This window comes from Tamandua tetradactyla, chromosome X (genome assembly GCF_023851605.1).
Source record: "Tamandua tetradactyla isolate mTamTet1 chromosome X, mTamTet1.pri, whole genome shotgun sequence".
In the NCBI taxonomy this organism is placed as follows: domain Eukaryota; kingdom Metazoa; phylum Chordata; class Mammalia; order Pilosa; family Myrmecophagidae; genus Tamandua; species Tamandua tetradactyla.
The window spans coordinates 101,630,989-101,647,859 of NC_135353.1; the positions used below are offsets into that span (position 1 = coordinate 101,630,989).

Below are 16,871 nucleotides of genomic sequence, written 5' to 3' on the forward strand. Positions count from 1 at the left end.
CATCCCCAAATCTCTCACCTGGCTGTCAGATGTCCTATGATAATGAGGGTAAAAAGGCACCTCAAAACTAACAACTAGAAATGGGGAAGGGGCAACAATTTTACCGGGGGATGAGAGATCACAAGGCCAACTCAATCATTGAATGGGTTTCAGGAAGGGAAGGGGTTTGAAAACATGTAGAACAATACCAAAGTTTCTCATAGATACATAAATACAGAATAGAAGTGTAGAAACATTATTGGGAGAATAAACACCAAATTCAAGATAGTGGCTACCTGGGCTGAGGGGTGAGAAGAAGAAGAGAGAGGGAGAGGGAACAGGGGAATGGGATTAGGGAAGGACGAACAGTAGGCGTCCATTTGTTTCTGTAACTTTTTTAAAAATCTAGGTTGTGGGTACAGGGTATACATTATATGATTATCTATGCCTAAAACATTTCATAACATAGAAAATCAGATTTACGATTTGAAGAATAGAACTTGTACAAATCCCCTCTGAGCCTCAGTTATTTCATCTGTCAATAATAGGACTGCCGTAGGAGCTCTACATGTTATTTAGACCTCACAAAAACCCTTTGAAGTATTATTATCCCCACTTTATGAGTTCAGAAACGTTAAGTGACTGTACCAGATCAACAGTCACAATTTCAATCTAAGTCTGCCTGACTCCAAAGCTCAGACTCATGCCTGTCCTACTTAGTTCATAGGACAATTATGAGGAGTTGATGTATAAGGCCGTTTGGAAATGGTAAAGTAATTATAGATGTTGATGAGGAGGAGGAGAATATTGACAGAAAAGAAAGTTATAACTGAACTCATATTTGCAATTGGTACCTAAGATTTGGAGCAGATAGAAAGACTCTTAAATGCATTAGTAGAGTACGGATGGGGGACAGAGAGATACTGTCCAAGGACAGAGTGACAAAGATTGAGACAAGGAAAGACGTAGAACAGGGATGGGGAACCATATTTCTTTCAGGGGGCCCTTATCCAGAGAATAAGAGAAATAAGAGAAAGCTACCAACTACTAGCTTTACACACTAGTAAAAAGCAATTTATTTTAGTATGTTTAAGAGATCAAAATGTCAAACAGTCAGATTGTCTGCTTTTTAAATTAAGAACAAAGGAAATGAATCTATATTTAAAAGAAACAGCAAAGGCTGACAGTAATGATAATACCGGAGTTTATAAGGACTGGGGTAGTTGGCAGCATCATACACTGCATGAGGGAGAGTTAATTGGTACAACCTTTTTGGGGGGCCATTTGACAATAGGTCTAGAAAGCCTTAAAAATGTATGAATACCCTTTGACCATTAATGCTTCTTTCAAGAATTTAGCCTAGAGAAATAATTGGCAGATATGAAAAGACGTACCTACAAAGATGTTCTTTACAGGTTGTTAGCAACAGTAAAAAATTGAAAACAAAGTAAATATCCAACAATTGAAGATTGGCTAAATACATTATGGTACACCAACATAGTATAGTACCAGTCAACTTAAAAAGTTATAGATTTTTTTTCTACAGCTAGTTGTTGCAATGTGCTTTGAAATTTATTGCTTTTTTTGTATATATGCTATTTTTCACACAAAAAAAGAGGAGGAGCGTAACAGAGAAGATAGGATTTAACAAATGAGTATGACTGCTGAGTCATTATATTGATATTTCCTTTTGTCTCCGGTGTCTTGAAGCAGCTAGAAGAAAAAATGAAAAATTGTGGAATTGTAACCCATACCAAATTTTAAAATCTGTTCTATAACTACTTGTTAAAATGTACTTGGAAATTTATTGCTTTTTTGTATATATGTTATATTTCACAACAAAAAAAGTTTTTAAAAAGTTATATATTTTTATATATTAACAAAGGTAAAAAGTCGGTTTATAAAATATTGTTTATTGTGTAGTATTTTAAGTAAAAATGTATTTGCACCTAGAAAATATGAATAAATATGAACTAAAATATTATTAGTGATGATCTCTGGGTGATTGGATTACAGTCTCTTCCTCCATTGTCTATGCTCCCTACAATGAAGACAAACTGTAATTTTGAAAATATACAACAAATAAAAAAATTCACCTTGTTTTTCAATTATGGGCAATTAAAGTGGGAGAAGGGAAAGAGAAAGAAAAGGAAAGGGAAAGAAAGGACAAAGGAGAAGAAAGGACAGAAAAGGTGGGAAGGAGAAGAAAAGAGGGGACTGGAAGAAGGGGAGGAGTGAGGAATGGAAGAGATGAGGAATGAAAGAGAAGAAGATCAGGAGTAAGGCAGACAAGTGTCCAGTAGCCTCTGAGATGGGGATAAATTTTTCTTGGCACATCCTGCTATTCATGTGTGGGGAGAGCATCAGAGGATGTTATCTTCATCACTGCCTCCTGTAGCACTAATTGGCTCTTTAGCAACTCAGAATCATCCTTTCGTGAGCTAGGAAAAAGCTTATTTCTATTTTCTTTTAAAATTCAACACATTCTAAAGTTATGGATTTGTGTTTATTATACAAATAATACGTACAATTAATACATATTAATTCTGTAAAACTCAGAAAATACGAACAAAAAGAGAAATCAAAGCTCAGTCATAATGCATCATGTTCCAGAGATAACTGCTGTTAATACCTTTTATGTATGTTTCCCAACTTTGTTTCTATAATCATAGGACACAAGACCACCTGAGATATTTATGACTTCTCTCTCTCCTTGCCTTTTTAAAATTTAACTTTTTATTTGAGACCATTGTAGATTCACATGCAGTTGTAGGACACAATACAGGGAGATCCTATATACCAACTTTTTGCTATCTCTAGATTTTTGTTAAACAGGCATTCATTCACACCACTATATATACTGCCCTACAACTGGCCTTTTTCATTCGATGGTATAGAGTGAGCATATTTTACATCAACAGATGCATCTCAGTAGAAAAACACATTAGAAAATAACATAGAAATAAGGAGATCTTCCTAAAGGCCACAAAACATCTAAAGGAGCTAGGAATGACCTTAAGAAATGTGCACGTCCTTAATGAATAAAATGATATAAAACTCTACTAAGGGACATGAAGATTGAAGTGAAGAGAGAAGGTTACATCTGAACCAGTATTCCAGAGTGAGAATGAAAAGAAAAAACCAGAAGAGGCAGTGAAAAATATTTCGGTATAATCTTGATCTATAGTACTATGGCCAGAGAAATGTTTCTTACTGCTACTTGCTGTGGTTGTTGTTTTGTTTCTTTGTCTGGAATTATTTTTAAGGACCTGTTAGGGAATTTCCTACACATCAAAAGATGGAAAGACATACCAGAGGCTGCAAAATGACAGGTTTGATGGTCACATCCAGTCTGCAGAAAAAATGTTTGTTTATTTATCTGCCCTGGACTTTGAAAATCTTTCCAAGTCACTGAGATGTGAGGGAAAGTATGGCAGGGAGTTTCTGGTAAAAGTTTTCTGCGTGATAAAAATAAACACACAGGAAGAGATGCCTTCCTCTCTGCCATGTTTGATGCATTGCCTGAACTATAACAGCTGTTTTGTGACCATGAGAGTTGCTCAACAACATACTGAGATCAGAAAGATGGAAAGAGTCAGGATTTTTTTTAAATGACACTTTGAACTCCTGATATAGTCAACCCTAGAACTGCCCACTCCACGTTTTCTCTAGCACTTTAACTTTTCTGTTTATTTATTTATTTATTTTAAGTCTGCAGATCTTGTTGAAATATAGTCACATAACATATACTTTAACCAAGCTAAACAATCCTTTTGTCACAGTATCCTCACTTAGTTGTACCGTCATCACTTAATTTTAGACAATTTTCATTGCTCAAGAGAGAAAAATGGTAGATAGATACACCCACACCAAAGAAAAAAACCAAAACTACCCTTAAGGCCTATCCCCTCCCCCCAATTATTTACCCCTGTATTGTTGTGGTGCTAGTTAGGTATTCTTGTTAAATATAGTCCATAGCATTCAATATGCCCCTCTGTTATTAACTCTTTGTACAAGTGTCATACCTTTGTACAAAGGTACAAAGTAATTCATGTGAGTAGTTCATATGAGAACTTATTGATATTTATAGTACTAGTCGGTAAGATATATGGCTTTAAACAATTTCTTTCAATCATATTTACCTTCAGTACTCACTATTATAATCTCCCTAGCAAACTACTATCCCCTCTTTCTCTTCCCATACATTTAAATTCAACCTCGTTACCAAGTTTGTACATATTAGCTACCCACTCCCCCTTCTCTAGCTTCTATCTATCTCTAGGTCCTCTATAGTCTACATTTTAAGGCTCTGAGTTTACAAGTCATTCCTTTTGACCTTGGTGAAGTTAGTAGAAGCTGGTTTCTGGTTGGGGAATGTTGGGACAGGTCTTTTCCTGAAGTAGCAACTGGGCGGCAGTGGTGGTGGCATCAGCAGCTGCAGCCGTGTCTAGGGACTATCAGAAACCTAACGGAGCTAAGCCAGCTTGAAGAAGTAGGAGCAAGAAGCTGGCTCTGACTGGGAATTGACTGTTGTAGCGCTTCCCCTTGGTTGTACATCAAACCTCAAATCACACTTGTCCTCTGAAAGGACAAGAGGACAAGAGGCCAGACTCAGCCCTGCGAGCAAAGTAATAATAAATAATACCTAATAGATTTGCAGCACTTCATAGTTTACAAAATGTTTTCACCCCTATTAGCCAATTCAATATCCAAGACAACGCTACAATGTTGGTATTATTATCCCCATTTCCCTGCTAAGGCAACTAAGTTACAAAGAGTTGCCCAGGGTCAAAGAACTATGAATTAGAAGGAAAGAATTTGAACTCAGGTCTGTCTGGCTCCAAAACCTGGACCTTTTATGCAACATTACAGAAGTTAGCTGTCTACGACTCAGGCTGTGACAACTCAACTGTTTCCATCATTCTTCCTTTTTATCACCCACTACCTTGTTACAGAGTAGGGATTGCCACATTTCCCCCATCCAGGTTTCTGGGACTTCCAAGAAATCTAGACTCTAGATTCTAGAGCCTCCCTTCCAGGTCTGCCTCCTCCTGTCACTCCCAGCACCCAGCTGGGCAACATTCTAAGGACCTGAGGGTCAGGTTCAGGGTCCTTATTGCTCTCCAGCTCCACTCAGAGTGGATTCTGCTCTAGACTGTGTTTTGTTCTCCAAGAACACTCCTCACTCCTGTGTCTAAGACATCCATACTTACTGAACCTTAGCTCTGGGAACCCCAGACCCAGAGCTCCTGACCAGGTACTGTCTGTCCCCTGGCACTAGGCTCCCAAGCAAGTAGGTTTGCTTTGTTCACTTTCTCCTCTGTATTCAGACCAGGTTGTCTGGGAGTGATAGAAAGAGATGAGGGATAGTGTATAGGAAAGGGTGGTGTCTGTAAGGGAAGCTTTTTGGTCAACATCCTTACAGAGAAGTGGACTGCATCCTTGACATCCCTTCTTCCATGTGTAATAGGCATCTCAGAATTCACAGGCTGAATGATGAACTCCCGATCTTTCCCCCAAACCTGCTCCTTTCACAGCCTTCTCTTTCTCTGTTAATGGCAAGTCCATTCATCCAGTAGCTCAGGCCAGAAATCTCAGAATCATTCTTAACTCCTCTTCTCTCACACTCCACATTGGTAAATCTTCTTGGCTCTCTTTTCTAAATATATCCAGAATCTGACCTCTTCCCACCACCTCTACTACTGTGGTCCAAGCCATGATCACCACTATTGGCAATAGGCTCTTAGCTGGTCTTCCTTCTTCCTCTCGTGCCCCCACCCCTGAAGTCTATTTTCAACCTATAGATAGTCAGGGATCCTCTAAAATGTAAATCAGATTGTGACATTTCTCACCTCTAAACCCTCAGTGGTTTCCCATTCACTTAAAGTAAAAGCCAGAGGCCTTACAATGACCTGCAAGGGTCTTAATGACTTGGCCCCTGCCACACTTTCCTGAACTCATCTTCTACGTTTTCCTTCCCTCACAACCACTTGGTCTTTAATCCAAAGTTGCCCTAATATTTAAATGGCGACTCTCAATTCCCTCTCTATCTCCCTTCACCTTGCCTTTCCATTCTATTCTTAATTTTTCTCCATAGCATATGATAACAATGATCACAATCTATGTCGTTTACCTAATACTTTTGCTTTTTTAGTCTCCCCCCCCCCCACCCCCCACAGCTGACATAAGAGCATTGGAGCTGGAGTTTTTGTCTGTTTTGTTCACAACTAGTGAACAACCAGTGCCTAGAACTGAACCAAGTGCATAGTAGGCTCCCTGTAAAAATCTGTTGATCCTTTCCTGGATCATGGCCAATGGCTTAGAGGGGGTGATTCTGGGTTCAAATCCTGACTCTACCACTAACCAGCGAAGTGCTTAAACACTTCGGGCTTTAGTTTTCTCATCAGTAAAGTAGGAACAATAATAGCACGTGCTTCATGGAGAGCCTGTAGGGCCATTAATAAGTATAAAGCATTTAGAACAGTGCCTGACACATTCTATATAAACATTTGTTATAATTCTTAACATATGTAGTTAAGATTCATAATGATAGCTTAGACTTTTTAAAAATCTTTCAATGTATTATCTTTCACTTGCCCATGTTAAAATTCATTTACTGTGTTTCTCCTCACTTGCACACACTTCCTGTAATGTTCATTATCTCTAGTGACTTGGTTTTTCATTTGTCAACTTGGACATTTCCTTGTGTACTCCCTCCTACAGTAATTTAAAAGCTGTTAAATTGTAATCTAGCTGGGTCCCGGTTTCCCAACCTGTACAATTAGTGGGTTGGACTAGATAATCTCCAAGGGCCTTTCTAGCTCTGACAATCTTCCAGGGATGGGAGGAGGAACGTGCTCCACCCTAAGCCCTGCCCCCTTGATTTTGCCCTCTGCCTGCCAGAGCGAAGGGTGACAGAGTCAGCTGGGTGCAGCTCGAAGGGGACCAGGTAGGAGACATACCAAGGTTCTTGGGTAAGGGTGGTGATGGCATGCAAGTGGGGGAAGGCCTCAGAGGTTAAGGTAGTATGGAGACTCTGGAACCAGGGTAAGAGAAGAGGGGAAGGCATTGTGTGGAAAGACACCACTCTTCATAGCGACAGAGCTGTTTGTTGTGCAGAATTAAGTTAGGAGACAATTTGGGTGTGGGCATCTTCCCACTTTAGATGGCCCGGAAAGGCCTTCTTTCAGCTTGCCAGGCCCTGGAAAGACAGAGTCAACTGCAGAATGAGAACAACCTAACCCTACTGATTGCCTTCCTGAAACTAAGGTGTTGCTTGTTGCCCACCACTCCCTGGGCTGGACCAAAGAAGCTCAGGTAGAGGGCAGGTTGGCCTGGTTTGCTCTAGGATGTACTACTCTCCTTAATGGCTCTCCTTAATGGTTCAACCATTGCCTTTTGTGTTCTCTGATTTTATGCCCCGTTCAAGGCTGAGAGGCCAGGGAAATCAAACCACCCTCACTTCTGCCCTTTCTACTTCTAGGGAAGCCATGGCCAGTACAGACTTCTCCTCGCTGCTCAAACCCCTAGGCCCCGACAATGAGGTGGAGTTGGCCTGCTGGCTTGATGAGGAGTTCAAGTTCATGCTGTTGCCTGTGAGCTATGCAATTGTCTTTGTGCTGGGCCTGGGCCTCAATGCCCTGACCCTCTGGCTCTTCCTCTTTCGCCTCCGACCTTGGGATGCAACAGCCACCTATATGTTCCACTTAGCATTGTCAGACACCTTGTACGTGCTATCGCTGCCGACCCTCATCTACTATTATGCTGCCCGCAACCACTGGCCCTTTGGCACCGGACTCTGCAAGTTTGTGCGCTTTCTCTTCTACTGGAATCTCTACTGCAGTGTCCTTTTCCTTACCTGCATCAGTGTGCACCGCTATTTGGGTATCTGCCACCCTCTGCAGGCACTACGTTGGGGCCGCCCGCGCCTTGCAGGCCTTCTCTGCCTGACAGTCTGGTTTGTTGTAGCTGGCTGCCTGGTGCCTAATCTGTTCTTTGTCACAACAAGCATCAAGGGAGCCACCATCCTGTGCCACGACACAACTCGGCCTGAGGAGTTTGACCACTACGTGCATTTCAGTTCCGCAGTCATGGGGCTGCTCTTTGGCGTGCCCTGCTTGGTCACTCTGGTCTGCTACGGGCTCATGGCCCGGCGCCTGTATCGGCCCTTGCTGGGGGCTGCCCAGTCATCTTCTCGTCTCCGTTCCCTCCGCACCATTGCTGTGGTGCTGACTGTCTTTGCTGTCTGCTTCGTGCCTTTCCACATCACCCGCACCATTTATTACATGGCAAGGCTGATGGAAGTTGACTGCCAGGTGTTGAACATTGTCAATGTGGTCTACAAAGTGACTCGACCCCTGGCCAGTGCCAACAGCTGCCTGGATCCCGTGCTCTACCTGCTCACTGGGGACAAGTATCGACGTCAGCTCCGGCAGCTCTGTAATAGTAAGGGGATGCAGCCCTCCACGGCTGCCTCCTCCTTGGCACTTGTGTCCCTGCATGAGGATAGCAGTTGCAGGTGGGGGGTGACCGTCCAAGACAGTGGCTGCCCGATCCCTAGGGCAGATATATTTTAACACTGGGAGCCAGGAAGTGAGAGAAAAGGAGGTGAATTCAGGGCAGAGGTGAAGGAATCTCATAGGGACACCTGGATAAAGCTGTTTCTTCCTCTTTTCCAGGCTCTGGAGAGATGCCCTTCCCCTAACCTTTAGGTTAAGGTTAAGGGAAATCCTGTGTGATATCCTTCTCTCATAAACCCTTCAGTTGCTCTCTCCTCATGGTTGCTCCCTCCTTTCTAGCCAAAGGCAGTTAGAGCAGCTCATTCACTCACTCACTCACACACACACACACACACACACACACACACACACACACAAACATACACTTCTTTCTCTTTGTTCCTTTTCCTTTCCTGGGGGCATTGGTCCTGTTTCTTCATCCTAAAAAGCTTCCTGGAAATCTTCCCTAGTCCTCCTTCCCCCTCCCCTTTCCCTATATCTTTGAATCAAATGCTTTTTAATATTGGTCCCCTTCTACCAGGCCACTCAACTGGAGTTGTGGAGAAGGTGATGTAATCTCAGGATGGTCATACACAGAATTAGGAAGTGAGGGCACTGGTATATCATGGATGGCAAGGATGCGACATACGTAGTACCCACACCCATTTCCTGGTTCCCCCTTGAAGCCAGGACAGTCTTGTCTCCCAAGGTGCTGAAATAGGGCACAATCCCCGGGGCACTGTGTAAACAACTGGAAGCATGGCACTGGTGGACTGGTGTATAGCCACGAGGGACAGAGGGAGCCCTGAATCCTACTGTGGATGGGAACCCAGAGGAGCCTCAGGGGCAGGGCCCAGGCTGATAATGGCCTTTGGAACAGGAATGGGTTTGGACCTCCTTTATGATATTTGCTGAGAGCATACATGACAGCACTCTTGAACTTAATTAAAGGAAGAGTGGATGGCTCAGACGGAGGGAGGAGCTTTTGAGTCTTTGCTATGGCTGTAAGTTCTTGTACAAAGAAGTAGAGCAGGTTTGTGTAGAGAGGATGGAGAGTGGTGGCCAGAGTTGATGCCCAGAGCTGGCTCTTCACTGGTCTCTCCCCTTTCTCTAGCTGCTGCCCTAGATAAAGGATAAATCTGTCACCAATCCTTCCATATCAGGCTTTAGGACTTGCAGGCCTAGGCTGGGCACTGGAACAAGGAAGACTGCCTAGTTTCCTACCCATCCACTCCTCACCACAAACCAGCACCATTTCATCATTTTTAGTGCTTACAAGTTGATGAGAACGGGGGATATGGAAGTTGGGGAACTAACCCTTAAATCTTGGGAACTAAGGACTTCTAGGCACATTCCCTCTCTCAGGAATCACCTTCCAGCCTATTGGTGTCCTAAACCAGACCCCAGCCTTCCCTTTTCTTTTGTCCCATGCTTGCTGACCTTTCTCTACTCTTTTGTCCAGTGATACAAAATTCTTATCAGCTTTTAAGAAGTCTCTGGAGAGTACTGTTAGGGTTGGTGTGTAGAAAAAGAACAAAATATTTCAATGCCTCCACATTCCTCTTTTCATTCGTTTAGTGCTCTTCTTCTCTAGATATCCAGGATCCATCTACTATCGAGGACATTCTATTAAGAGTAAATGAACTGGTCTTCTTCACTATTTCTCTCTCTTTGCAATCTCATAGCCACTGACCCTGGTCCTCATCTGCACTTTTTCTTTTATTCCTAGGACCACAAGCTGCTTGCCCATCACCTCTTTTAACTGACAGCTGTGCCAGGCAAAAAGCTGTTTTCTCCATCATTCCAGCCTCCTCCCTTTCCTCGGTCCATATGATTCATGCTTAATCTAGACCAACTATTCTGCCTGAACTTCATGGTCTGCCACTTTAGAGCTGCTCTTCCAAGCACTATAGCTTCAGTTTAAACACCTTGACTTTCTAGGGCCAAACTTCTCTTTTCTCCTAGGACTGCAGTGGATTGCTGGATGAAGCCAGAGCACAAGGCTGGCCTGGCCCACAAAAACTTCATATCTTGGAACTTCACCCAAGCTCTCATTTCTGTTAACTTGCTAAGTTCTTAAAGAACATTCCACAGCAACTTATTCCTGCCTTTTCCACCTTTTCAAGCACCCAACTCCATTCTTCCTCCTCTTAAGAATTACTTTTCCTCTTACAAAACTAAGGTCTAATTCTTCAACTTCCCTCTGCTTCCATGTCCGTCTTCTTTCTCTCTTTCTTCCTTGCAGTCCTAGACTAAGAGGTGGTCCTCCTGTTCCTTCATGTAAACCTCTTCATCATTTTCAGTCTCTCTTATCACTAATTTCATCCTGTCTTACAAAATACAAAAACAAGCAAGCAAACCCAAAACGAAGCATTATCACTGATAACTTGACCCTGCTATCTCTTCTAGCTACCATTCTGTACATGTTATTCATTTCACTGCCAAATTTCTAAAAACATACTTTAAACCCATTATCCCCATTTCCTGGCCACAAGTCATCCATTAATTCCCTGAATCTGGTTTCTACCTTCCTATCTGTACCTAGAAGAACACAAATTAGTTCATAAGCAAGACCTTTAATGACCTCTTCTCTACTTTCATTCTCTTTGACTTCTCTATTTCATTTGAAACTGCGTACTTCTTTAAACAATTTTATAAAACATTAAAAAAAAACACTGTGATAACTTAGAAAGATATTTTGAAAGAAAATATTCACCTATACTTCTAAACCCTACACAATTGCTTTCATTTCTCCATGTTCCTTGGTTTGTTGATTTGCACACATATACTATTTTAAAAGGTGTAAATTCTGATTTTTTTTTTGCATGGGTAGGAATCGGGAGTCAAACCCGGGTCTCCGGCATAGCAGACGAGAACTCTGCCTGCTAAGCCACTGTGGCCTGCCCTAAATTCTGATTTCTAAAAATTTTTTATTGCAAACATTCATCTTGTTGCTATGGCCTTTCATTTTTATCATTTCAAAGGTTGCCTGAAATCACAACCAACAGTAGATTATAATTTACTTGACTATTCTTCTATTAGTGAACATTTAGATGACTTCCAATTTTTTGGTGCTTTGAACATTTAAAAGCATATGGCTTTTTTTTTTTTTTTTTGTAATTCTGTCCCTAGGACAAGTTCCCAGAGTATGAATATTTTTTATGGATCTTGATTACCAAAAGTACTGCAAATATTTTCAGTGCCACAATGATACATGAGTGTTCCAATTCCCTTGCAGCTCTAGCACTGGATTTTATAATAAATCTTTTTGGATGGTGTAAAATTAATTTGTTAATTTCATTTCTTTAATTACTCGTGGGATCAAACACTTTCCCATATGTTTACTATTTGTATTTCCTCTTGTGTGAACTGTTTGTTCATCTCTTTCTCCAATTGGCAACTTAGTGGTATTCTTATATATCTAAATATGTGCTTTATATAATATGGACACTAATCCTGTGTTAAATATTTCTCCTGTTTACTCTTAAACTTTTCATCGCAGTTCCTTATCACTTTAGAATTTTTCTCCTCTTCTATTTTTCTCTCTGATTACTTCCTCTCTATCTCCTTTGCAGGGTTCTCTTTCTCTTCTACTGCATGCGTGAACAGAGTTCCTGAGTTCAGTCACAGAGTCATAGCATTTGAGGATTTTAAAATCCCCTCCCCACATCTGACCCTTGGTTTCTCTTAAAACATCTGTGCAGGTGAATACCATTCAATTGACTCATAGTCCTTGAAAGTATCTCAGAGATCCTCACTTTCCAGGGGAGAAAAAAAGCCCAGAGAGTATAACTTGTCCATAGTTAGCAGTAGAGCAGAGACTAGCTCCCCTGTCTCCTGACTCCTAGTGCTCCTTCCATCTCAATTCTAGGCCTGACCTATCTCCCAAGCTCCACCTCTATATCTTCCATTGCCTACTGGACAGTTTCGCTGGGAGTTCCATTATTGCTTCCAGCTCAAGATGTGAAAAATGAAACTCTCTAAGCCAATTCCCCTACCTGTCTTGCCCATTTCTGTTTATGGCATCCTCTTTCCTCAAGCCACTTGGGTTTGAAAACTCTCAGGCAACTTTAACCCTTTCCTCTCCCTGTTTCACCAAATTCTGACAGTTCTTTCTTCATCCTGTCACTTACAATTGGCCTTTCTTTATGGTCCCAGTGTTATTCGTTTAATCCTGTTTCTTGTAACCACCTCCTAACTGGTTATTCTAGTTTGCTAGCTGCTGGAATGCAACACACTAGAGACGGATTGGCTTTCAATAAAAGAGGATTTATTTAGTTAACATATAGTTCTTCAGAAGAAAGGCAGCTAACTTTCAACTGAGGGTCTTTCTTACATGGGAAGGCACAGGGCGACCTCTGCTGGCCTTCTCTCCGAGCCTCTAGATTCCAACACCTTTCCCGAGGGTGATTCCTTTCTGCATCTCCAGAGGCCTGGGCTGAGCTGCAAGTGCTGAGATGAGGTATGCTGAGCTGCTTGGGCTGTGCTACATTGATCTCTCTCATTTAAGCATCCAGCCAATTAAATCAGACATCATTCATTGCAGCAGGCATGCCTCCTAGCCGACTGCAGATGTAATCAGGAACAGATGAGGTTCACATGCCATTGGCTCATGTCCGTAGCACTAAAACTAGGCACCTTCTACTGGCCAAGTTGACACCTGAATCTAACTACCACACTGGTCTTCCTTACCTCTCATCTCTCCCCACGCAAATTCATCCTATACAATACATATGTCAGATTAGTCCTTCCAAACACTGCTTTCACAGTTTCACTCTCTTACTCTAAACCCTTTCATGGTTCCTCATTGTCTACAAACAAGTCCAAATCCCTTCGTCAGAAATTCAAAATATTCCCTTTCAGCCTTTTTACCTTCTTTCCACATGCAAATCTCTCTTCTCTAGCTAAACTCATGTCTTCAATCTCTCTCTAAAGAAGCTTTGCGCTTTCTCATTCCTGCACCTTTGTTCTTTCTGTCTCCCACACTAGAATGCCCTTCATTTCTTCTCCAACTGTCTTGTTCCTACCAAGTTTTCAAGGCCAAATTAAATGCCACTTCGTCTTTGAGGTCTTCTCTGCTGTCTCTTACCCATAGTGAGTTTCCTGGTCACTACTGCAGCAATTATTGTTTATATCAGTCATTTGGTACTTTTATTGTCTTGTGACATTATTTATCCTATTATCTTGAATACTTATTTAAATTAAATGTCTTGAGTTCCCACCTGTAAACTCCTTCAGTCACTGCAATAGAAAGTTGAGCTTAGAACTAAAAAATCACAGGACCCAAGTTGGAGCCCTGACTCTGAAAGTAGGGCTCAGGGGTGTCACCTTGGGCAAGTCAGCCTCTATGAGCAACAATTTCACCATCTGTAAAATGAGGATTATCATCTCAGCTTTAGGTGCTTCTTCAGATTGTGGTGAGGCTCTACAAATCTAGAGAGCTAAGAAAATATAAGTGGCTGTTATTATATCATCTCATGTGCATAGTAAATGATGGTTAGTAAATATTTGTGAACGAGTACATGTCAGTAGTTTGGTTTACTATTTCTTCTCCTGGGTGTATGTTCAGTTTAGGAAGCCACAGAACCCAAAAGAATCTGAAGACCTAGAAGTTTTGAGGGTGGGGAGGGCATTGGGGAGATATTTAAGAGGGAAGTAGGCCTGTCTAGCATTTCTCACACCCCCACACGAGGACAAGTGACTACTTGACATGCCTGTAAGGCTAACCTGTATGTGAAGGAGAAGGAAAGGGAGCCCATCTGAGCTTTCACTTTTCCACATTTTCTACTTCTTTAACCCACGATCCCCAGCAGGTTAAGCTACATTTGTCACTTAGAACTCTTTTAGCCTTCACTGAAGTGATGAAAGTCAGCATTTTGAGGAAAAGGTCAATAGGAGCAGTAGCAACAATTTAATTAGATAAATAAACTTGGTTTTGAATCCTTGATCTGCTACTCACTAGCTGTGTGATCTCAGACAAATTAGTTAATCCTTCTGAACTTCAGTTTTCTCATCGATGAAATGAGGATAGGAATATTTACGTTGCAGGGCTGTTGTGAACAGCCAATGGAGTAACAGATAATCTGGAGGCGTTTCTTGAATCTACCATCTTGGATTTTATTTGTCAGATCTATATATTCTTTCCCTCCTTTCTCTTTTTAACATTTAAATTACCCGTACGGGTACTCTTCAATTCTGTGGCCTCCTCCAGACCTCCCTCTCCTGTCTTTTATTTTCAGCTGAAGGAACTCCTTTTAGTATTTCTTATAGGGGTGGTCTCTTGTTGACAAATTTTCTCAGTATTTGTTTGTGTGTGAAAATTATAATCACTCCCTCACTTTGAAAGACAGTTTGACTGGGTACAGAATTCTTCGCTGGAATTCTTTCTCTTTCAGGATCTTAAATATATCATACCACTGCCTTCTCACTTATATGGTGCCTGTTGAGTAGCCCAAACTCAGTCTTATGTAGTTTCCCTTGTATGTAGCACCTCACTTTTGTTGCTTTCAGGAATTTCTGCTTCTCTTCAACCTTTGACAGACTGATTAGTGTGTGTCTTGGATGTATTCTATTTGGGGTTCGTTGGGCTTCCTTGATTTACATATTTATGTTTTTTTATAAGAGTTGGGAAGTTTTCCTCCATTAAATCCTCAACTAATCTTCCTAGCCCTTTTCTCTTCTCCTTCTGGGACACTGATGATTCTTGTATTTGTGTGCTTCATGTTGTCCATCATTTTCCTGAGATCCAACTCAAAAATTTCCACCTTTTTTGCCATTTGTTCTTTTGTTTGTTTGAACTCAATTGTCCTATCTTCTAGTTTGCTTATCCTTTCGTCTGCCTTTTCAAATCTGCTGTTGCGTGTCTCTAGCATGTTTTTTTATTTGGTCTATGTTATCTTTCATCTCTGTGACATCTGCTATTTTTCTTTTATTCTTTCAAATTCTTCTTTATGCTCTTCTAGTGTCTTCTTGAACTCCTTTATGCCATTAGCCAGGACATTGAATTTATTTAGGACAGTTGTATGAACATCTTTGATAAGTTGTTCCATAGTCTGTGTCTCCTCTGGTGTTTTAATCTGGTCATTAGGTTGGGCTATATCTGTCTCCATCTTCATATGCTTTGTAATTTTCTGTTGCCAACGAGGCATTTAATTATCTTGATAGGGTTACTTTGAAGTTGATTTTCCTCAGTTGTTTAAGGTTTTGTATTTGTGGGATGAGTGTGGGACCGGATATGGGGCATGGGGCATGGGGCAGGACATAGGTTGTTGGGTGGGGTGCAGCTGCATGGTAGAGGGGCACAGTGCAGGGCTAGGGATGGGGCCAGAGTGTTACATGGGGTGGCCGGTGTGGTTTGCGGGGGTGGGGGGCGGCGGTGCGGGATCCGTGGGGGCAAGGTACAGCTCGAACAGGCCTTGAAGTGCAGGGACAGGGTGGTGGCATGGGGTGTGTGGAGGCAGGACACAGCAGGAGGCAGAATGGAGGGGCCATGCGGGTGTGCAGGGTGCAGGGTGCGGTGTGCGGGGCTGCGGGGTGATGGGAGCAGGAAGGTATGACATGGGTGCGTGTGCTGGGCACAGGTGCATGCCTGGATCGCAAGTGTTGTGGGGATTGGGTGTGGAGTTCAGGGCATGGAGGTCCAGGCGCAGAGGGGTGGGGCGCGGCTGCCTGCCTGCACAGGGTAGGCGGGTCAGGGGTGCTGGGTTGGATGGGGCTGGGTGAGGGTGTGGGAGAGGCGGGGTGCAGGGGTCAGGGCACAGGTGCGTTGGTAGCAGGGGGTGGGACAGTTGTTGCAGAGCACAGGGGGCTGCGGAGCAGCAGGATGCGCACGTGTGACGAGTGCTGGGGGTTTGGGGCACAGATGCTCACGGAATGCTTGCAGAGGGGCAGGACGTGGCGGGAGGCGTGTGCGTGCTGGAGTAATAGAGAAAAGAGTATCACTTACAGTTCTTGTGGGTGGGAACCCCTTTCAATAGTTCTCAAATTTAAGGTAACTCAACGTGGATCTCGTGTTGCTTAGAAGTAATACTTAAGATCATGATAGAGAATGAATCCGTCTGTGTGAAAAGCAGAGGGCTAACAAGTAATGACTTAGAGATGGCCATAGTGATGGATTGGAAGGAAACAGATAGGGATTCTAGCATTGCATCAAAGAAGATGAGGATTTTAAAAACGAAGAAGTTATAACAGTTATTTAAAGAAAAAAAACCTTGAATGAAAAAAAGTAAGAAAATAAGCAAACGGTGTCAAAGTAATAAAAGAAACAATTGGTTGCTTGCCAACCTGGATTTATGCATGCAAAAACTATTAGCCAATAACATTGACTAAAGAGGCTCGTCTCAAATATATTTTGTAATCAAGATCTGTTTACATTATTTATACTCCTCCTTCCCT

At 42.2% G+C, this 16,871-nt stretch overlaps 1 protein-coding gene across 1 annotated transcript; it reads left to right on the top strand.

Moving 5' to 3' along the window:
• Positions 1–6,898: 6,898 nt before the first annotated feature.
• P2RY4 (pyrimidinergic receptor P2Y4) lies at positions 6,899–8,555 on the top strand. Its single transcript, XM_077146998.1, has 2 exons — positions 6,899–6,928; positions 7,463–8,555. Exon 2 carries the CDS (start codon positions 7,470–7,472, stop codon positions 8,553–8,555), a length of 1,086 nt encoding a protein of 361 aa, XP_077003113.1. The 5' UTR covers positions 6,899–6,928; positions 7,463–7,469.
• The last annotated feature ends 8,316 nt before the right edge of the window (positions 8,556–16,871 follow it).